Source organism: Ceratotherium simum, chromosome 17 (assembly GCF_057802395.1).
Source record: "Ceratotherium simum simum isolate JZ-2026a chromosome 17, ASM5780239v1, whole genome shotgun sequence".
NCBI lineage: Eukaryota > Metazoa > Chordata > Mammalia > Perissodactyla > Rhinocerotidae > Ceratotherium > Ceratotherium simum.
The window spans coordinates 59098646-59122781 of NC_141916.1; the positions used below are offsets into that span (position 1 = coordinate 59098646).

At 37.2% G+C, this 24136-nt stretch overlaps 1 protein-coding gene across 13 annotated transcripts in view; it reads left to right on the forward strand.

The window, feature by feature from the left end:
- The window catches only part of ERC1 (ELKS/RAB6-interacting/CAST family member 1), a 567884-nt gene that overhangs the window by 365365 nt on the left and 178383 nt on the right, over positions 1 to 24136 (forward strand). The window contains exon 16 of one of the 13 annotated variants that reach the window (XM_087442954.1): positions 17776 to 17871. The exons of the other annotated variants lie outside the window; for them this stretch is intronic. Within the exon in view, the coding sequence (XP_087299080.1) occupies positions 17776 to 17812 (37 nt within the window). The 3' untranslated portion in view covers positions 17813 to 17871. Of the gene's footprint in view, positions 1 to 17775; positions 17872 to 24136 lie in introns of those variants that run through there. 13 annotated transcript variants of the gene reach the window in all.

Here is a 24136-nt window from a genome sequence, read left to right on the forward strand (position 1 = left end):
GAGTTCTTTTCTTCTGCAACTCCTAGTAGACTTACATTAGAGTCTCTCATTCTTTCTTCCGTGTCTCTTAATTTCTCTTGTCTGTTTTCTTGTACGTATGTGAGGAAGATTAGCCCCGAGCTAACATCTGTTGCCAATCCTCCTCTTTTTGCTGAGGAAGGTTGGCCCTGGGCTAACATCCATGCCCATCTTCCTCTACTTTATATGTGGGACACCTGCCACAGCATGGCTTGATAAGAGGTGCATAGGTCTGCGCCCAGGATCCGAACCTGCAAACCCTGGGCCACAGAAGAGGAACGTGCAAACTTAACCACTACGCCACCAGGTCAGCCTCTCTCTTGGCTGTTTTTATCTCTTTATCTCTCTGTTCTGTGTTCTGAGTGAATTCCTAATACTATCTTCCAGTTCACTGATTTCATCTTTAGCTGTATCCAATGATAAGGCTCCCACTTCTTTAGTTTTTAATTTTATAACTTATTTGTTAAATTTTTTTATTGAAGTATACTACACTTACAGAAGAATGTATATAGTGTCAGTTCAGTTCACTACATTCTCACAAATTGAAAAATTTATATAACCCGACCCCAGATCAAGAATCAGAATATTATTAGTACTCCAGAAGCCATCTTTGTGCTCCCCTCCCTTGATTAACCAGCATTCTGACTTCCGAAAGCATATATTAATTTTACCTGTTTTTTATTATATATAAATGGAATTATACAGTAAATATTCTTTTGGGTCTGGATTTTTTCACTTTACATTTTTATTCAAGTTGTTACATGCAGTTAATAGTTCTTTTAATCTCATGCTATTTAGTATTACATTGTGTGACTTACCACTTATTTATCTATCTAAATGGATATTTATCTATCTACTTTTTTATTCAATGTTGATGGAAACATAGAGTATTTAGTTTGGGGCACTTAAAAATAGTGGTACCATGACCATTTTCAGTATAATAGTGGTTCCTGACCCAAGGTGATATTGAGGGTTTCACAAAGATCAAGTCACAGAGGCAGTAAATATCTTGGTTCTGTTTCTATTCTTGAGGCTGTTGTCTTGATTCACTATGCCCAAATTCTAGAGAGCAATTAACAATTGGGAAGGGTGAGGGGTAGAGGATTTTGGCTCCTACTTTTAAGTAATCAGCCTATATCTCCTGTAAAGTGCTTTTAGTCCCCATCATGCAGTGGGAGTCTGATTCCTAGCCACCCCAGCCTACTCGCTGATCCAGGTTCCTGGCAGGCCATGGCTTCAGCCCTGCGTATCACTTTGTACTTCTATTCCATTTCTTGTTCACGTGTATTTCTGAGCCCATCTGTGGCTTTTATTTTATTTGTCGTGGCTATGTATTTTGTGCCTCAAAGCGTGAATTTACTAAAACATCTTGGCCAGAAGTCTTTGAATCTGAAGACTCCTGGATTTGGGGATATATCCATGTCTTTTTTCCCCACCTTTGTTTAAGCTCAGAAAAATTCTCGTATTAGTTCTTTGGTCATTTCCTTTCCTTCATTTTCACTATTCTCGCCTTCTAAAATGTCTAGTAGGTAGACTTGAGATCTCCCTAGATTTATCCTCAATTTCTCTTTTTTTAATTTTTTTGTTTTTTTGTGAGGAAGATCAGCCCTGAGCTAACATCTATGCTAATCCTCCTCTTTTTGCTGAGGAAGACCAGCTCTGAGCTAACATCTATTGCCAATCCTCCTCCTTTTTTTTCTCCCCAAAACCCCAGTAGATAGTTATATGTCATAGTTGCACATCCTTCTAGTTGCTGTATGTGGGTCGCGACCTCATCATGGCCAGAGAAGCAGTGCGTCGGTGCGCGCCCGGGATCCGAACCCGGGCCGCCAGTAGTGGAGCGCGTGCACTTAACCGCTAAGCCACGGGGCCAGCCCTAATTTCTCTTATGTTTTTAAATCTTTATTTTTTTCTTCTTCTTCCTTTAGTTCTGGGTGTATTTTCTTGACTTTATCTTCAGTCCCTTTGAATTTTTTTTTGTTTTGATAATAAGCATTTTAATTTTCTTATAATCTGAATGTTCTTTTCATGGGCTCTTAATCTTGTATTGTATCTTCAATATCTTTTTTAATTTCTCTGAGAAAGGTACTTAGACCTTTTTCAAAACTTTTTTCTGTTTCCTGAATTGTGTTTCCTCCTGGCTGAGTTATTAGATTTGTTTATTTTCTCTTTCGTTTTGGAGGTTTACCGCATATGTCTGATGATCCTTAATTGTCCATTCATATTTAAGAACTGAGTTGATTGCACTAGGTGGCTGAATTAAGATTCCTGTGCTATTGTTAGTAGGTTTACTTCCCTCCTAAGTCTCTCCTGAACGAGGCAGCTGACAGTAGTTTTATATGCAGAAGCACAACTTGTCAGTTGGCAGACATCTCTTTAGGATGGTTGGGCATAAATCCAGCTGTTAGGTTGGAGGCTCCCCACCAAATGCAAGAATGAATAATTTACTTAGGGGCACCAACCCTGACATAAACAGCCTTATATCTCCCCAAGTAGTTTCTTTAGTATCATAGAGAAGATCCTTTCAGATTTCTTTGCTTGCTTGTTTTAGGTAGGGAAAATAATAAGCAGCTTGTCCCATACGAGAGGATAGGAAAGTGAAGAGGGACAACTATTACACCTATTCACTTGACAGACTGTGAATGAAACCCCGTATTTTTCTCAAGTGTCTTATCATTTCTATCCCTCACACGTGCTGGTTTTGAGTCCTGAATTTCTTTGGAGCTTTTCAGGGGAAGATCTGCTCTCATCTTATCTTTAGCTCCTTACTACATTTATCCTAGTCTTCAGTTTCCTCCATTTCTATTCATCTGTCAGCATACTTGCTTTCTTGTTATTTCTTCTTGAAATTTATTGAACTCTCTCATCTGATATTGATACTACAGAAATACAAATAGGAAATACACCCAAAGCAGTAAAGTTATTTCCTCTTTGTATTTCTTTAGTATCATTTCAGTGGGGTCTCCATTGAACTAGAAGAGCTTTCAGAGACCAAGCTCAAAGGGATAATTGGAAAGTTCAAATCACTACTAACAGTTGATATAATTATTGAAGATAGATTAATTAATTCACCAAACATTTATTAAATATTCCTTGTGTGGTAGAAAGTCTTCTAATATCAAGAGACACACCCATGATCAAGACAGATAAGGTCCCTGCATTTATGGACTTTACATTTTAGTTGAGGGGAGAGGTCATAAAATAAGTAAACAAATAAATAAGATAGTTTTAGATAATGATTAAGTAACAGGAAGAAAATACAAAAGTTCTTTCATAGAGATTGACTGCTGGAGGGGCTTGATGGTATGTGGGGAAAAAATTTACATGAGGAGGTCCAGGAATGCTGTTTTTAGGCAGAAGATAGTGCACATATAAAGGCCCTGAGGCAGGATTGAGGTTGGACAGTTTGAAAAATAGAAACAAGGCCATTGAGTGTAATAAATAAGGGGATTTATAAGAAATGTGTTCAGAGAGGTAGGCAAGACTCAGGTCAGTTAAGGTCTTAAGGGAGTTTGAATTTTATTCTAAATGGAATGGAAAGCCATCAAAGAATTTTAACCAAAGTATTGGCATGGTATAATTTATCCTTTTTAAAGCTTATAAATCTACAGTATATTTTATAGGTTGAACCTTTGGCATTCTAATGGCTTGGATATTGGGGATGATGGAAATGAAGGAATCAAGGATGGCTCATTTGTTTTTGGCTTGGATAATTGGTCCTGCATAGTTCTGTGGGTAATTTTACTCTGCTGTGGTGATGTGCCCTTGCTAGCCCAGATTTCTGCACAGGCCACAGTGGTAACCCCTACTTAGGTTCCAAGATTTTTACACTCAAATGCTCAGACATTTATTCAGCAGAGCCAGGATGGGTGAAACCAGAGAGACTTCCAGGATTAGCAGTATGCTGGAACTAGTCCTTTCCCACCAACCTGCCATGCTTTTGAATTTGTGAAATAACTAAATTTTTAAGCAGCTACCTGAATGTAAGGAGTGTACTGTTAAATCTGTGTAAGTGAGAAGATTCTGCCATGGTTGTTTGGTCTAGCTTTTCAATCTTGTAAGTGTATAGTAGCAAAATCAGATGTATTCAGTGGTCAAGCAGATAATATAAATTATTGAAATGGGACATAATATAAATGATTGAAGTAGGACAGTCTTAAGGCATTCAGGTTCACTTACAAACAATACAAAATTCCATGGAGACAAATAGAACATTTATGTAAGCCATTTTCAGACTACAGGAAGCAATTTCTGTTATCTTGCTAATCTTGTCTACAGTTCTTTTTTGAAAGGAACAGTATATTTTCAAAGTGGAAAGACAGGAATGGTGTCAACATTATGGTGACATGAGACATTTCTCAATTTTGTCCCCTGCCCCTACAACAACAAATATTTGGCATCCATCCATAACAAAGGAGCCTCTGTGGGAGATGTGGAATTCACCATTGTATACCAGGGGAACCTGGAAGGAGTCACCCACCTGTGCATTGCGTAATAGGCAGATAGACCTCATTCCTGGCTGTGGACCCTGAAGTGACTGGTGAACCAGCTCCAGTCTCTGTTGACCATGGTCTGGGAGCCCATGGAGAACACTGACTTAGACAATCACCCACAGAAGAGAGAGGCTTTTTGAAGTTCAGGTTCCCATGGGAGAAGATCCAGTAATCCATTGGATCAAAAAAATATAAGTTTCGACACACCGCAGTGGACAGTTAGTAAAGACTAGAGGAAGTGGCTACTACTTCAAATGTGAAGACAGCAACACAAAACTCAAAGAAGCATAAAAAATCAAGGAAATATGATACCATCAAAGGATCATGATAATATTCCAGTTACTGAACCCAAAGACATGGAGATCTATGATTTACCATATAAAGAATTCAAAGTAGCTGTTTTAAGGAAACTCAACGAACTGCAAGAAAACACGCAAAGACAATTTAACAAAATCAGGAAAACAATACACGAACAAAACAAGAAGTTTAACAAAGAGATAGAAATCATGAAAAAGAACCAAACAAATTCTGGAGCTGAAGAATTCAGTGAATGAAATGAAAAATGCAGTAGAGAGCATCAACATCAGACTTGTTCAAATAGAAGAAATTTCAGTGAGATTTAAGACCGGAACTTTGAAAATATGCTGTCAGAGGAGAGCAAAGAAAAAAGAATGAAGAAAACCCTACATGATCTATGGGTTCCTCAAAAGGACCAATTTGTGAATTGTTGGAGTTCCAGAAAGAGAAGAGAGTGAGAGGGGACAGAGAGCTTATTTAAAGCTTATTTAAAGAAATGGTGACCGAGAACTTCCCAAATCTGGGGAGAGATTTGGATATCCAAGTTCATGAAGCTTGTGAGTCACCGAAAGAAATCAATTTAGGGGCTGGCCCAGTGGTGTAGTGGTTAAGTTCACGTGCTCTGCTTCAGTGGCCCGGGGTTCACAGGTTCAGATCCTGGGCGCGGACCTAAACGCCACACATCAAGTCATGCTGTGGTGGTGTCCCACATGCAAAGTGGAAGAAGATTGGCACAGATGTTAGCTTAGGGACAGTCTTCCTTAAGCCAAAATAAAAAGAGGAAAATGGGCAATAGATGTTAGCTCAAGGCCAGTCTTCCTCACAAAAAAAAAGAAATCAATTTAAAAAAAAAGAAATCAATTTAAAAAATCCTCTCCCTCCTATTCAACATAGTACTGGAAGTTCTAGCCAGACAATCAGACAAGGAATAGAAAGGAGGAAGTAAAATTTTCTCTGTTTGTAGATGACATGATCTTATATGTATAAAGTTCTCAAGACACCGCCAAAAAACTGTTAGATCTAATCAATGAATTAAGTAAAGTTGCAGAATACAAAATCAACATACAAAAATCACTTGCCTTTCTATACACTAACAATGAATTATCTGAAAAAGGAATAAAGAAAATGATCCCATTTACAAGAGCATCAAAAAAATAAAATGCCTAGGAGTAAATTTAACCAAGGAGGTGAAAAGATAGCTACACTGAAAACCACAAGACTTTGGTGAAAGAAATTGAAGAAGACACAAATAAACGGAAAGATATCCTGTGTTCATGGATTGGAAGAGTTAATATTGTTAAAATGTCCATTCTACCCAAAGCCATCTGTATATGCAATGCAATCCCTATCAAGATTCCAATGGGATATTTTACAGAAATAAAAAAAAAAAATCCTAAAATTTATATGGAACCACAAAAGACTCCTAATAGCCAAAACTATCCTGAGAAAGAAGAACGAAGCTGGAGGCATCTCACTTGATTAGGATTATTTCAGCATCTCACTTGATTAGGATTATTTCAATCTATGTTACAAAGCTATAGTAATCAAAACACTATGGTACTGGCATGAAAACAGACACATAGACCAGTGGAACAGAATTGAGAGCCCAGAGATAAACCCATGCATATATGGTCAATTAGTTTATGACAAAAGAGCCAAGAATACTCAATAGGAAAAGGATAGTCTCTTCAATAAATGGTGTTGGGAAAACTGGGCTGCCACATGCAAAAGAATGAAACCAGACCACTATCTTACACCATACATAAAAATCAACTCACAATAGATTAAAGACTTGAATGTAAGCCTTGAAACCATAAAACTCCTAGAAGAAAACATAGGAGGTAAGCTCCTTGACAAAAGTCTTAGTGATGATTTCTTGGATTTCATGCCAAAAACAAAGGCAACAAAAGCAAAAATAAACAAATGGGACTACTTGTACTCTGTAGGTGGCAATGTAAATTGGTATAGCCACTATGAAAAACACTATGGAGATTCCTCAAAGAATTAAAAAGAGAACTACCGTATCATCCAGTGATCCCCCTTCTGGGTATATATTCAAAGAAAATGAAATCAGGATCTTGAAAATATTTGTACACCCCCATGTTAATTGCAGCATTATTTACAATAGCCAAGATATGGAAACAACTTAGGTGTCTATCAACAGGTGAATGGATAGAGAAAATGTGGTATATGTACACAACGGAATATTATTCAACGATAAAAAAGAAGGAAATCCTATCATTTGTGACAACATGGATGGACCTTGAGGGCATTATGCTAAGTGAAGTAAGTCAGCGAAAGACAAATACTGTACGACCTCACTTATATGTGGAATCTACAAAAACCAAACTCATAGAAAAAGAGATCAGATATGTGGTTACCAGAGGTGGGGAATGAGGGAATAGGGTGGAGGTGGTCAAAAGGTATAAACTTCCAGTTATAACATTTGTAAGTACTGGGGATACAATGTACAACATGATGGCTATAGTTAACACTACTGTCTGGTATATTTGAAAATTGCTAAGGGAGTAAATCCTAAAAGTTGTCATCATAAGGAAAAAAAATTGTTACTATATGAGGTGATGGCTGTTAACTAAACTTATTGTGGTAATCATTTGGCAATATATGTATGTCTAGTTATTATGCTGAACACCTTAAACTTTTACATTGTTGTATGTCGATTATATTTCAATATAACTAGAAAAAAAAAAAAAATCCTCTCTGAGAAATATTATAATAAACTGTCAAAAATCAAAGACAAACAGGGGCAGGCCCAGTGGCATAGTGGTTAAATTCATGTGCTCCGCTTCAGTGGCCTGGGATTTGTGACTTTGGATCCCAGGTGCAGACCTATGCGCCACTCATCAAGCCATGCTGTGGCAGCATCCCACATACAAAATAGAGGACAGGAAGATGGGCACAGATATTAGCTCAGGGCTGATCTTCCTCAACAAAAAGAGGAAGATTGGCAATGGATGTTAGCTCAGGGCCAATCTTCCTCACCCAAAAAAAAAAAAATCAAAGACAAACAGAGAATCTTAAAAGCAGCAAGAGAAAAGCTTGTAACTTACAAGGAAACCCCCATAAGGCTATCAGTAGATTTCTCAGCAGAAACCTTACAGGCCAGCAGAGAGTGGGATGATGTATTCAAAGTGCTGAATGGAAAAAACCTGCCAACCAAGAATACTTTACCTGGCAAAGCTGTCCTTGAGAAATGAAAGAGTAATAAAGATTTCCCAGACAAACAAAAGCTGAAGGAATTCATCACCACTAGACGTGCCTTACAGGAAATGCTGAAAGGAGTTAGCGCTTGAAGCTGATATGAAAGGATGCTAATTAGTAACATGAAAACATATGAAAATATACAACACTCTGGTAAAGGGAAGTACATAATCAAATTCAGAAAATTCTAATACAGTAATGTGGTGTGTTAACTCTAGTAAAAGACAAGAGTATTAAAATTCTGGTGTTAAAGTATGAGTATTAAAAATAAGTTTAGCAGCTGTAATTTGTTAATGAATACACAATATAAAAAGAGGTAAAATGTGATATCAAAAACCATAAAAGGCAGGGGGTGATCAAAGGGTAGAGTTTTTGTATGTGATCAAAGTTAGGTTGTTATCAGTTTAAAATAGACTGTTAGGGGGCTGGCCCTGTGGCTTAGCGGTTAAATGTGCGTGCTCCGTTACTGGCGGCCCGGGTTTGGATCCCAGGTGCACACGGACACACCACTTGTCTGGCCATGCTGAGGCCGCGTCCCACATACAGAAACTAGAAGGATGTGCAACTATGACATACAGCTGTCTACTGGGGCTTTGGGGAGAAAAAGGGAAAAAAAGGAGGAGGATTGGCAATAGATGTTAGCTCAGAGCCGGTCTTCCTCAGCAAAGAGAGGAGGATTGGCATGGATGTTAGCTCAGGGCTGATCTTCCTCACAAAAAAAAAAAAAAAAAGACCATTAGATCTATAAGATGTTTTATTTAAGCCTCCTGGTAACCACGAAGCAAAAACCTACAGTAGATTCACAAAAGATAGAGAGATGGGAATCAAAGCATACCACTTTGGAATATCAGTTCACAAAGGAAGGCAGCGAGAGAGGAAGAAAGGAACAAAGGAACTGCAAAACAGCCAGAAAACTATGAATAAGATGGCATTAGTAAGTCTTTACATGTAATAATTACTCTAAATGTAAATGGATTGAATTCTCCAATAAAAAGGCATAGAATGGCTGGATGGACAAAAAAACAAGACCCAAGTATATGCTGCCTACAAGAGACTTACTTCAGCTTTAAGGAAACACATAGGCTCAAAGTTAAGAAATGGAAAAAGATATTCCATGCAAGTGGAACCAAACAAGCCAAAAGCAGTAACGAGACAAAGGTCATTATATAATGATAAAAAGGGATCAGTCCATCAAGAAGATATAACAATCATAATTATATATGCACCCAGCATGGGAGCACCTAAATATCTTAAGCAAATACTAACAGATCTGAAGGGAGAAATAGATAATACAATCATAGTAGGGAACTTCAATACCCTACTTTCAATAATGGATAAATCTTTTTAGATAGAAAATCAACAAGGAAACGTTGGACTTGAATCAAAGTGGAAAGGCATTATATATATATATATATATTTTAATTTGCAAGTGTCTTTTTTTTTTTTTTTTTTTGGTGAGGAAGATTAGCCCTGAGCTAACATCTGTTGCCAATCTTCCTCTTTTTGCTCAGGAAGATTGGCCCTGGGCTAACATCCATGCCCATCTTCCTCCACTTTATATATGGGATGCCTGCCACAGTATGGATTGATAAGCAGTGTGTAGGTCCGCGCCCGAGATTCAAACACGCAAACCCCAAAGTGTGGCCACTGAAGTGGAGTGCGCAGACTTAACCACTACACCACCAGGCCAGCCCCAGGAATTGTCTTTTTTTAATTCAAAATTTTTTAGAGACAAAAAACACATAACATAAAATTTACTATCTTAACTATTTTTTTGTGTGTGTGTGTGAGGAATATCAGCCCTGAGCTAACATCCATGCTAATCCTCTTCTTTTTGCTGAGGCAGACCGGCTCTGAGCTAACATCTATTGCCAATCCTCCTCCTTTTTTTCCCCAAAGCCCTAATAGATAGTTGTATGTCATAGTTGCATATGCATAGACCTGGCACTAGGCAGCTTTGCAAGGTTTATTAAGAAAATGTCCCTGTTTTGAGAGACAGGAATGGAAGCACCTGGACTTAAAGCCGACTTTAAGCTCTTCTGAGGATTTCTCGTGTAGGCAAGATGAGATCAACGGAGCGCTGTGCAAATAAGCTTCATAAGCAAATGACCATTTTTTTCCATTACAAGCTCCATCCCTCCAAAGAGAGTACCAGTTGTTGCAATTAGTGTTTCTCTCCTTTACCTGTATCACTGATTTTAAAACATTTCATGGAACATTCAAATTATAGCAGCTTTGGTATCAATCTTTGTATTTTACAGTTTCAGAACTCTGCTGCTCATTATTTTGGCATGAAAATATCCCATTCAGTCATCATGATGCTTTTAATTTAAAAGGTGCCTATAAGCTACATCAGGAATACTGTATCTACCATAAAAACAGCAGTTCTGTTCTTCCTTGAAGCAGATTGTCTTGTGTCTTTAGAGTTTAGTTATGTTGGTATTGATATTGAGTCATTTTTTGTGTGTGTGTGTGAGGAGGACTAGCCCTGAGCTAACATCCAATGCCAATCCTCCGTTTTTTGCTGAGGAAGACCGGCCCTGGGCTAACATCCATGCCCATCCTCCTCTACTTTATATGGGACGCTGCCACAGCATGGCTTAACAAGCGATGTGTTGGTGCGTGCCCGGGATCCGAACCGGCGAACTCCGGGCCACCGCAGCAGAGCGCGCGCACTTAACCACTTGCACCACCGGGCAGGCCTGATATTGAGTCATTTTTTTAGGAAGTTATGTAGCTGTTATTAACTCATCACTTCCATTGTTCAGTCGCTTAACTACCCTTTCTACCCTCTCTGAACCTCTGTGTCCTGCATCCTCTTCTCTCTCCTCCTCCTCACTCAAGTCTCACATGCTTTTATTTCATTCCCTGCAGTGCCAGGAGAGATTAGCACATTGTATAATTCCTGTTAGTGCTGGACTTCTCTTTAATAATGCTTCTAAACTACATGCTAATATGCTGAAATAAACTGTATTCTGAGGCTTATCTTTTAAATTATGGATTTCATATGTAAAAACATTTTTATCTTTATTTATAAACAAAACATCTAACCATGTTAAAATAGTTTTATGGACTAAATGGGGGACGTGTCCAGTTTATGGGCAGGGCTTTTTTTTTTTTTTTTTTTTTTTTTTTTTTAAGATTATTGATCCAGTTGTGTGGTGGTGGTTTTTCTTTGCTAATCATGACCTTTACTTTCAGGATGCAATAGATTCTGTGAACGTGTCAGTGGGAGAAAGAAGATTTTTAATATACGTTAAATATAATCTCTTTGCATTGAGTCAAGAAGATGTTGATCTCTCAAGAGGAGGAAAGGAAAGCCTCTGGACCGCAGGAAAGTTTATGTTGTGAAAGCCCTTACAGTACGTTTTGGTCCTCAGGTTCTAACAAAGCAAACAGTCCTTAGCCACGCTAATCTTGGGAAATAAAACTCATCCATTTGACTCTTGACTAAAGGTTAAAAGATATAATTGGAGAGAAACACAAAGCCTGGAGTGTTATTGGGTTTCTTTCTATTTCTGTTGTCACAACCTGAGTTCTCTAGGAAAACTAACATTTGTTAAGTGCCTACCATGTGACAGATTCACAGCTGAAATAGAGGTGTATTATTTTAAAATGTCTCAATCTTAAAAACTTCTCTGAGAAGTTTAGACATTTGTATTATTTTATAGTTAAGAAAAATGAGATTCAAGAAGTTACTTGTCTAGGATCACACAACTAGTAAATGGGAAAGTTGTAGTCCAAAGCACGTGCTTTTCCTTATGTCTCATAGTGTGTGCCTCAAATCAGAGGTCTGTAATTATTTATTTATTTATTTATTATTTTATTCTTTTTAAAAATTTAAACAATAACAAAAAATAGAAGACGACAAAAAAAAAAAAAAACCAAAGTCAACTGCTTAGGAAATAATCATCATTTGTAGTAGGTGAGTATTGATTCTTGTCATATTTCTGTGCACATACACAGAAGGAAAAATAGGGGGAAAAAGTAACAGGATCATAATAACATGCCATTTTGAATAAAAGTTGAATTTGATTTTACATGATTTTTATAGAATAAACAAATGGAATTTCAATTGAATATTTCTTTACTGTGTAGAAGAATTCCTAAGACATCCTTGTAAGGATAAGAGAAAACATTAAGAGACTACAGTCATGCTTTTCAACAGCATTTAATCAGTATTAATTTACCCCATGCTCTAAAAAAATGAGGAAATTAACACTTATTCCTCTCAGATTTTTAAAGATATATTTTTATTTTAGCTTCGCCAAGGTTTTTAACATTTGCATTTGATTTTATAACTGTAATTCTCAAATTTACTTAGTCTAGGTTCTACATTTAAATTCAGTGCTTATTACCTGTCTATTGCCACATTTTCTCTTTGCTTTCTTGAATTCTTTGCTGTGATTCATCTTTTTGTTTATTGAATTGTATCTTTAATCAGCTTTTTCAGGAAAGACTTATACTGAATTATTTTCATTTTTTGTTTTTGCATGCTTGATATTATTTATTTTGCCATTATAATTGAAGAGTTATTTAGCTGGTTATGAAATTCTTGGACATGTTTCATCTAGTGTAGAGTGGGTGAACGTTCACTGATACCCTTCTTATGGCCACCTTATCTGAAATCTGGTTGCTTCCTCCGCTGAGTCAGAGTATAAGGGCTGGAAATTGACTTCAGTCTTCTTTTCCGTAGCCTGAGCAATGTGGGGAGCAGTGACAATACTCAACTAGAGCCTTGCACGGTATTTGTTGGAGCACCTCGGCTCAGGTTTTTTCTTCTGAAATTTTGATAAATGTCCTGTATTCATCCTGGTCAGAGTGAGTTCAGATCATTTGCAAAATTCTTTAGTGATCCCTAGTAGATGACATATCCTGGTAGTTTTTCTTGCCTGTACTGCAGGTTCTGTAGATACGTGTTTTCTCCTGGCTGATTTCTTGAAATGTCAATTCACCCTTTCAGTCTTTTTTTCTACAAATTTGGGGATATTACTGGGACTTCTTATGATTTTGTCACCTCACTTCTGACCCTTGTATCGTTTTGGGGCTTAGAATCAAGTTAAGAACTCTTCCATTCCCCACCAGAATTTTTGTTCCATTTTATTACTTGCAGGTAAAGTTGAGATTATGTCCTTTTTCTTGTTTGGTTCCTGCAGGTAAGTATTTTGCAGGCTTTTACAGTGTTTGGTTTGTTTCGTTTAAGTATTGGGGAAGAAATTCTGAAATCTGCCACCTTTAGGCAAAGTTGCCATATTTAATTTGAAAGGCAACCTAGGAGGATACCATATATATGAACCAGGATGCTGCAGCATATTGCTGTCTGACTAATAGGTTTCACACGTGGGCCAAGAGCAGCTTCCTCTTTGTATCTCAATTTTCCATACAAATATTATCCCTTTCTGTGTGTTCAATGAAGTGAAAAGGATTGGGAAGCACTAATCAACTCCAGGACCTAAAATTCACGTATTTTGTTCTTTCAACAACAGAAATGTTTTGTGTGTTTTAAATATAGGTTCCTAGGACACATTCTCTACATCACTATAGCCTATTCCTTTTCTAGGGGTAAAGAGTTTCTGTCTAGAGTTAGTATAATTAAAAATAAGAGTTGAGAGTTATAATTGCTGGATCTGCACAATTCTCATTTTTTAAAGTTGTATATTTTAAGTGTTTGTATAATATGGTTGTATAATAATTTAACACAAGTCTGTTCATTCAACAAGTATTTATTGAATACCTATTTTAGGAGCTAAGGAGAAATATATAAACAAATATGCTAAACCATGATCAAGTTAAAAAATGGGAGCTTATACATAAAGCTACTGTGTGTGGCCACAGTGTACCATTCACATATCAACTATAGCAGAAGTTGTGCTTTGCCACTGGCCCTGTATGTACCATGTATAAAGGTAGCACAGAATTCTGGCAGTAGTCAAATTATCTGACACATAAAAGGAGATAGGAATTGATGATCAGAGACAACTTCTAGGAGGTTGTGATATCAGAAAAGGATTTTGAAAGCTGGATAGCAGTTGATAAGACATAGAGATTACAAGTAGTTCAGTAATATTGGAACATAAATTACAATGGATAATGGAGGAGGGAGAGAGAGATATATAATCATGGCTCATGAAGAGCCTTATGTACCATGCTAAGGCATTTGTCCTTTATCCTATGTATTAGTTATCTATTGCTGTGTAATAAATTACCCCAAACTTAGTGGCTTAAAACAACAATTATTATCTCGTAGTTTCAGATGGTCAGGAATTTGGGAACCACTTAGCTGTGCGCTTCTGGCCCAAGATCTCTCATGAGGTTGCAGTTAAGGTGTCAGCTTGGGCTGCAGTCATCTTTTTTTTTTTTTTTTTTTTTTGTGAGGAAGATCAGCCCTGAGCTAACATCCATGCTAATCCTCCTCTTTTTGCTGAGGAAGACTGGCTCTGAGCTAACATCCATTGCCAATCCTCCTCCTATTTTTTTTTTCCCCCAAAGCCCCCAAGTAGATAGTTGTACGTCATCGTTGCACATCCTTCTAGTTGCTGTATGTGAGACTCGGCCTCAGCATGGCCGGAGAAGCGGTGCGTCGGTGCACGCCCGGATCCAAACCCGGGCCGCCAGTAGCGGAGCACGTGCATTTAACCGCTAAGCCATGGGGCTGGCCCAGGCTGCAGTCATCTTGATTGTGGCTTCAGGAGCTATGGCCAGGATGGCTCACTCACATGGGTGGTGAGAATTCTTCTCACTTCCTCACTGCCTGTTTTGCAGGAGACCTCATTTCCTCACTGAATGGACCTCTCTGTAGGGCTGCTCTCAGCATGGCAGCTGGCTTCCCACAGAGCAGGTGATCTAAGAGTGAGAGGGCACCAGAGACAGAAGCCACAGTATCTCTTATAACCTGACCTTGGAAGTGATATGCATCATTTCTACCATATTCTGTTGGTCACACAGGTCAACACTGGTATAATATAGAAAGAGGCTATAAAAGGATGTGAATATCAGGCCATGGGGATCATTGGGGGCCATGTTGGAGGCTGGCTTCTCCATCCTGGAATTGATAAAGAGCTATTAAATGTTTTGAACATATAAGTGATGTTCATTATTTACATTTCAGATATATGATTCTGGTGTGGAGAATGAGGTGTAAAGGGCAAAATTAAAGTCACGGAAACACTGTAGTGTAGAGGTGTTGAGATCTTGAACTAAAGCAGTGCTTATGAGGTTTAAGAGATTTTTTGAGAATAATTAAGAGACAGAAAAGGCATAATTTATTGATTGGATGTGGTAAGTTAGGAAGTAGAGGAGTTAAGGATGACTGTTAGATGTCTGGCCTGAGAAACTAGGTGGATGTTGATGTGGTCCACTGAGATATAGGATATTAAGATAGAATTATCCAGTAGACAATTAGATATCTGTAGGCCTAGAGCTCAAACAAAAGGGAATGAATAAGAGTATAAAATGAGAAGAGAAGAGGGCCTAAGATGGAACACTGGGGATTTCAATGTTTTGGGGAAGGGAAAGGATTTAGCAAAGGAGACAGAGAAGAAGTGATATGAGTTAGATAGTAAACCAGTAAGATTTCACAGAAGCCAAGGGAGAATACAATGTTGAGAAAATAAGGAACTATAGTTAAGCTATAATCATAAAATGTAAAGCTCAATAGTATAGTTTGAAAAGCCTAAACTAAATGCTTTAATTTAGTGAGTTAGCATAGTGACCCTAACCTCAGTGTGAAAACACAGAATGATTTTTTCCAAGGTAGTATTGTTGGCGTCTAATGATTCCCTTCCCTTTGCCCCCTCCAGAATACACGCACGCATGCATGTGTGCACACCAAATACACACACACACACAGAGCCCACATAACTTTATAAAACAAATTAGCTTCTTCTCCACCCCTTCCACATCTTACTATAATGAACTATAACAGGAGTCAACAAACTTTCTTCTGTAAAGAGCCAGATGGAAAATATTTTAGGTTTGGTGGGTCGTATGGTCTCTTTCACAACTACTCAACTCTGTCATTGTAGTGTAAAAGCAACCATAGACAATATGTAAATAAATACATGTGACTGTGTTCCAAACAAATTTACAAAAACAAGTAGTATAGCAGTTCCACTCCTAGGTCTATATCCCAAAGAATTGAAAGCAGAGACTCAACCAGATACTTGCACACCCATGTTTGTGGTAGCATTATTCATAATACCCAAAAGATGGAAGCAATCCAAGTGTTCGTCAACAGATAAATGGATAAACAAAATGTGGTATATACACACAATGGACTATTATTCAGTCTTAAATTAAATTCTGCACCTGCTACAACATAAATGAACCTTGAAACCATTAGGCTAAGTGAAATAAGCCAGACTCAAAAGGAAAAATATTATATGATTCCACTTATCTGAGGTACTCAGAGTAGGCAAATTCATATAGACAGAAAGTAGAATAGAGGTTGCCAGGAGCTGGGGGAATGGGGAATGGAGAGTTATTGTTTAATGGGTACAGTGTGTTTAAAATATGAAAAAGTTCTGGAAATGGGATAGTGATGGTAGTTGCACAACATTGTGAATGAACCTAATGCCACTGAATTGTACACTTAATGGTTAAAATGGTAAATTTTATGTTATATATATATATATATTTTACCACAATTAAAAATATATATAATAATTAAAAAATTAAAACAAACAAAAACAGGCAGCAGGGTGAATTTGGCCCGTGGGCCATAGTTGACTACCCCTGATTATAAACTGAGTGCAGAGATTATGTCTCTTTCAATTTGCATCTATAGCGTCTAACACTTACAGCTGTTTTATTGAAGATAGTAGAGAAGTTCAACATAGCCAAATGAAATTAAGAATTGGGTCTTCTTTTTTTACTTGTGTATATATTTTCATAGTCTGTTCAATGTTTATTTAATATTTGCTCAATTTTTTATTGCAAATTGAGAGAAGCAGTTGCCCTATGATGTCAAAAGATCACAGGATTAGAAAGATAATATTAATTTCACATAAAACTCTTAATTAGGAAAAAGAAAATATATTTTTGTCATTCAACTTTAAATGACTTTAATCTTCTCCTTCATACAGTTTTGAAAAGTATCATTTCTAATAAGCCACTGCTCATGTTACACATAAAATGTTTATGTTCTTTCTTTACACATGTATTTAAAAGCTGTAGATTTTACACAATACCAGTTTATTATTGTGGTAGAATCTGTGACAGTAAGCAGCCCGGGCGAGAAGTGGACCTGACTAACAGGAGTAGGTTTGTCTCCCTGTCTAGCTGTGTGTTGAACGATAGAAATCACTAATACTGGAGAGAATAACCAAAGGGTTTTCCTTTGATGAAAACCTGTTCTTTTTTTCACATTTCATTATATCACTACAGATTCTTCAGGGCTATTTACGAATATTTATTAATGTTCATATCTATTTAATATGGATCCCTGTTTACGAAGGAGGAAACTGAGGAGGAAAAGCATGGTAAACTTCAGAAGGGATCATAGTCCTTAATGATGGGAAGAAGCTTCATGTTTTAGTTAAAAAATTTGGTCAACTATGGCCCAACTCAAAAAACTGACAATCCTCCTCTCATTTCTAGGAGAACCACTGATTAAATGACCCTAATAGAGTAAGTAGATATTATCAGTCAGTTGATGTAATGTATAGGAAACAGAGTGTGTTGTGACATTTGTTTACTTAGTAGATAGATGGTTTTGACGTTTTTGGGTTTTGTTTTTGTTTTTCAGACTTGCACCCAGGATCAATGAGGATGGTATTTTGTAGTCCAGTGTTTAAATAGTGATAGAATTGAGAAATGCAATTATTCATCTTTGTCAAGACTTACTCTTAGCAGTTTTCAAAATGTATCTTCTTGAAATATGTCATCGAAATACTAGAATATGTTTTAGTGCCAGGTACTTTTTTACTTTTTCAAAGTGTCAATTTTGAACTTATTGGTCAATTTAAAATGCACCCAAATCAAAATTAACTACTTTGAAGAGGGAAATTGAAATAATGTAATAATTTCTATGTAGAGAAATTCTATAAAACTCAAACACATCTATTTTGATGGTCCTTAAGATATATTTCCTCCAAAATACTAAATAAATTTTGTGATTGGTATCAATTTTCACATTAGCCACAAAAAGTATCTTTTTGCTGCCAGGTTAAGAATTCAAGGCTTATCTAGAAATGAATGTTATTTTTTTTTAAATGCTAGTTTCTCATATATCTCTCCAATTAGTTGATTCTCTAGAGTGTGATTCATTTTATAGCATGTTATCTGCAGTGTTTATTTACACTGTCTGGGAGGCTACAAAGGCTTGTGGCATTTCCTAGTGAGAAATAACTCCCTGACCAATGTAATTGATCTGCCACTGCCTCTTCCTGGTTTGGATGTCCTTTCTAGCAAAACACAGATGCAAGAAGTGAGCCAGAGGTCATTAAGAAGAAACATGTCAGTGCCTCTCTTGTTCTGGAAGTTTTAATATGTATTAATTAAAGAACTTTTGTTACTGAATTAGTTTTAGAAACCTTGTACTGTATGGTAAATGATGAAGAATCAGCTTAAGGAAAAAATTGTATAATGTCTTACAACATAATGTGACAAGATTTCCTACTCAGGACTTACAAAGACCTGTGTGCCTTGAGGTATATGAGAGATCACATTGTCATCAAAATGTAGTTTGTTTGTAGTTACTGAGAATTCCCATAGTCATTTCTTTCCTCTCTTTCTGATTCACTGGAAAGCTTGATATATGTATGATTTAATTATTGTAGTTTACCTTGACCTCCAGTTGCCATGCTCAAATTTTTGAACACCTCATGCATATTTACAGTCCAGTCAATTCAATGACTTGGGAATGTGTGAAGAAGCTAATGAGCTAGACTCCGTGTTTTCTCTTGGCTTGTTTCTTATTGAAAAGGAATGTAGTAAAGCACTGCAGCTTTTTATATTTATTGTTGGCTGCATGTTCCCCAAACATATGCATCAAGTAGGTCATTATTGAATAAAAGTAGATTTGCTTCAGTTGTACCCCTAAAGGATCAGGGAGGCACTGGAGCCAGTTCTATGGTCATAACAGAGAGTCCCAACCCTTTTTTTCCTCCAGAGTCTCTACAAGAAGCATAAAACAATATTGGTATGTGATTGGCCTTCGGCTTGGAGGCTTCAGTAAATCCATAGAGTGAGACTGATTAGGATTAGTAGTTTTTTGTCTAGCTAAAAACTGTTTGGCATCTTGGCCTAAAAGTAGTTCTTTTTGATAACTAGTAATGTGGTTTTGTTTATTTTAGCTGCTTTAAGCATTTTATTCAGAGTTGAGAACATAAAAGATTTTAGCTTGGTGGTTATACTTAGAGCTTAATGTAAAAAGCCCTTAGAAGTTCAACAAACTCATGACCTTTACAACTGGTTCTATTTCCAGTTTTCCTAAAAAAGACTGTGGAACTGTTGTCAGTCTTGGTTTAAAGTATATATAATATCTATATAAGCGCACTGATTGCAGTGTGGGTCTCCAAGCCGAGAGAATGCCCTGGCAACTTTGTCTCCAGGCTCAGTCTAACTAGTGCTCCTTATTGGGTTATCTACAGAGAAACCAGGTTCACAGTCCTTTGTTTTTTTATTTTAGGCACCAAAAGGTGCTGTTGGTTTATGAGTTTTAAAGGCTGGGAAAAGGATTGAGAGGGAAATTTGACATGGGTCATATTATTTTCTTGAGTGAGTAAATAAATTCAGGGAAAAACAGAGGACAAATGAGATAAGAAATGGGATGCATTTAAGTTTATTCTATGGTTCTGTTACCATGATAATTCACTCAGAAAGGATTCATTTTGAATTTAGTATTTAGTGTTAAAAGAAACAGGCCTGGGGCAAGTGTAGGCCAGCACTGAGAAACAGTGGTGGATTGAGACCTATTGTATTTTTTAAGTGATGCTACGGCTGTCCAGGTGTCCTGAATTAAAGGCTACTTCTTGAGTCAGGAAATTGTATCTTGTTCTGAGGTTTACTGTAATAAAGTACACCGTCCTAGGGGATGGTACTGCTGGCTCCATGAATCACTTTACAGGCTGGCCGCACTGACCCAAGCCCCATGATTTATTTATGCCATACCATAGTAGGAATGGCAAATATGTAAGCCACACGTGGTTTCTGGGATGGGTCTTTAACTGGGAAACTGCCATAAATCCATAAAGTGAGCTAGGGCAGAGTCAGCCACAGCTCATGTCATGTCCAAGAGATCTCTTTCTATTTTATAGGGATCTACAGTTCTAGAACTGGTTAAGTTCAGCATCTTTCTCGGATTGTGTCCTTGGACTTTTTGTGTGCTACCCAGTCTTTGATTCATTGCTTACAAATCTGAAAAATAGCTCTGAAATGTAGTCTAGTCCTGTTGTCACTCATACTTTCTCTTGGATTTACTTCTATAAAGTGGAATTGACTTGAATGTTTTAGATTGTTGCCCACAGGTTTTTCAAGCAATTTTTGTTGTTGTTTGGAAAATACTGCATTGGACTACTAAGCCAATGATCAGTCATCCTTTTCTGATTGCCAGTATTACAATAAAATTGGAATTCTATGTAGCTTTTTTTTTTTAAATTATTTATTTATTTTTCCCCAAAGCCGCAGTAGATAGTTGTACGTCATAGCTGCACATCCTTCTAGTTGCTGTATGTGGGACGCAGCCTCAGCATGGCCGGAGAAGCGGTGCGTCGGTGCGTGCCCGGGATCCGAACCCAGGTCGCCAGTAGCGGAGCACACGCACTTAACCGCTAAGCCACGGGGCCGGCCCTCTACCTAGCTTTTTGAACTTCATTTGATTCTCCAGCACTAATAAAGAGATTCTATTAGAATTGCACTTAGGGTTTATATGAGGTAGCCAAATATTGAACCAAAATGGACAACATAATAATTAATTTATCTGAATGAAATAGTCTGTTATTTTAATTAAACTTTTTATTTTGAGATAATTATAGATTCACATGTAGTGGTAAGAAATAACACAGAGAGATCCTGTGTACCATTTAGGCTGTTTCCCCAATGGTAACATCTTTTAAAACCAAGATGTGTTCTTGTGTACAATATCACAACCAGGATATAGACATTGATATAATCAAGACATAGAACATTTCTATCACCACAGAGATCCTCTTTTATAGCCACAGCCATTCCCCTCTCACCCCACTCCCTTCCTATCTCTTGCCAACCACTAATCTGTTTTCCATTTCTGTAATTTTGTCATTTCAAGAATGTTATATAAATGGAATCATACGATGTGTAATATTTTCAGATTTTTTTCACTCTGCATAATTATCTAGAGATTCATCCAGACTGTTGTGTCTATCAATAGTTCATTGCTTTCTGTTGTTTATTCTGTGGTATGGATGTACTGGAGTTTGTTTAACCATTCACCTGTTGAAGGACATCTGGGTTGTTTCTAGTTTTTGGCTATTATAAATAAACTTGCTATAAACGTTTGTGTATGGATTTTTGGGTGAACTTAAGTTTTCCTTTTTATGGAATAAATGCCCAGATGTACAATTGCTGGGTGATATGGTAGTTGCATGTTTAATATTTTAAGAAACTGTTTTCCGGACTGGTGGTACCATATTACATTCCCAGCAGCAATGTATGAGTGATCCTGTTTTTCGGCTCTTCACCAGCATTTGGTGTTGTCTCTAATTTTATTTTAGCAATTCTGATAGGTATATAGTGATATCTCATTGTGGTTTTAATTTGCATTTCCCTAATGGAGAATGATGTTAAATATCTTTTCTTGTGCTTATTTGCCATCTGTATATCCTTTTCAGTGAAATATCTCTTCATATCTTCTTCCCATTTTCTAGTTAGATTTTTTTTCTACTGTTGAGTTTTGAAGAGTTCTTTATTCTGAATACTAGTCTTTTGTCAGATATGTGGTTTGCAAGTATTTTTTCCTAGTCTGTACCTTACCTTTTCATCCTCTCAACAGAAACTTTTAACTAACTGTGACTTTAGTTATTGGATATATTTTTTTAATTAATAAACTTTATGTTTCAGAGCAGTTTTAGGTTCACAGCAAAATTAGGCAGAAAGTACAGAGAGTTCCCATATACCCCCATCCCCATACATGCACAGTCTCCCCCACTATCAACTGTGGGCACCAGGGTGGTACATTTATTACAATCAATGAAGCTACATTGACATCATTGTCACCCGAAGTCCATAGTTTACATTAGGGTTCACTCATAGTTTTGTACGTTTTATGGCTTTTGACAAATGTATAATGACATGTATCTGCCATTGTAGTATCATATAGAGTAGTTTCACTGCCCTAAAAATCCTCTGTGCTCTCCTTATTCATCTTCCCCTCTCCCCAACCCCTGGCAACCCCTAATCTTTTTATTGTCTCTATAGCTTTGTGTTTTCCAAAATGTCATATAGTTGGAATTATAGAGTATGTAGCTTTTTCAAAATGGCTTCCTTCACTTAGTAATACTGTATGTATTTAAGTTTCTTTCATGTCTTTTCATGGTTTTATAGCTCATTTCTTTTTAGCGCCAAGTAATATTTCATTGTCTGGATGTACCACAGTCTATCAACTCACCTACTGAAGGACATCTTGGTTGTTCCCCAAGTTTTGGCAATTATGAATAAAGCTGCTGTAATCATCCCTTTCCAGGTTTTTGTGTGAACATAAGTTTTTCAATTCATATGGATCAATGTCAAGGAGCATGATTGTTGGATGGTATGATAAGCGTCGGTTTAGTTTTGTGAGCAAGAAACTACCAAACTGTCTTCCAAAGTGGCTGTACCATTTTGCATTCCCACCAGCAGTGAATGAAAGTCCCTTTTTTTCTCGCCAGCGTTTGGTGTTGTCCATATTTTGGATTTTGTCCATTCTAATAGGTGTGAAGTGCCGTCTCGTTTTAATTTGCAATTCCCGGGTCTGCCCAGTGGCACAAGCGGTTAAGTGCGCGCACTCCACTGCGGGGGCCTGGGGTTCACCGGTTCGGATCCCGGGCACACACTGACGCACTGCTTGGCAAGCCATGCTGTGGCGGCGTCCCATATAAAGTGGAGGAAGATGGGCATGGATGTTAGCACAGGGCTGATCTTCCTCACACACACAAAAAATAATAAAATAAAAATTTGCAGTTCCCTAGTGACATATGATGTTGAACATCTTTTCTTATGTATATCTTCTTTGGTGAGGTGTCCAGGTCTTTTGCTCATTTTTTTAATCAAGTTATTCATTTTCTTATTGTTGAGTTTTAAGAGTTCTTTGTATATTTTGGATAACAGTCCTTTATCAGATGTGTCTTTTGCAAATATTTTCTCCCAGTCTCTGGCCTGTCTCCTCAGTCTTCTCTTGATGTTTGAAATTTTTAAACACATATGTTTTATAAAATAATGGTACATGTTTATTTTTCAACAAAAGTATCCAGAATACAAAGACTTATATGCTTAAATTAGGCAATTTAAGATTCTCTTTTTTAGTGGAGAGACATTATTAATGAAATGTAGGGGAAAATAATTTCCAGATATACATGATAAACCCAACTGGTTAATTTTTCAGTTTTATAAGCGTCATTTGCAAATAACTGTTCAGAAGAAAACAACCAGTTCCTTTTTTTAATATGGTTAAACAGTTGATAAGTAAATCACTGCTTAATATATACTGCCTCAAAAGGCCCAAAGATCCATTAGGCCACCAGTTTAAATCCAACATAATGTACCAAAATTCCCTCTTCTCCCCAGAGCTTCAAAAAGCTTCAGGCTTTACCCACCTAATTGCCTCACAGGGCTATTAGAGCTCACCAGGCTCCATCCACCATAAGACTTCATCGTGCCACGCTGTTCCAGTTACCTAGAAGATTTCTCAGGATAATATTTTAAGATTGAGTCCTTATCTTGGCTCAATGCTTAGCGTGACCTTTGTCACATAGAAGACATACAATAAATATGTACTGAACTGAGCTGAACCAGCAGGGGCAAGACAGATTAGAAGACAGCATTCTAAGTGAGAAGGATTAATAGGCACTAAGAAAAGAAAGCATATATTTAGGTAACATCAGAAATTTCCAAATGACTAAAGCATCGGGCTGGAAAATTTGGGTTAGAGCCAA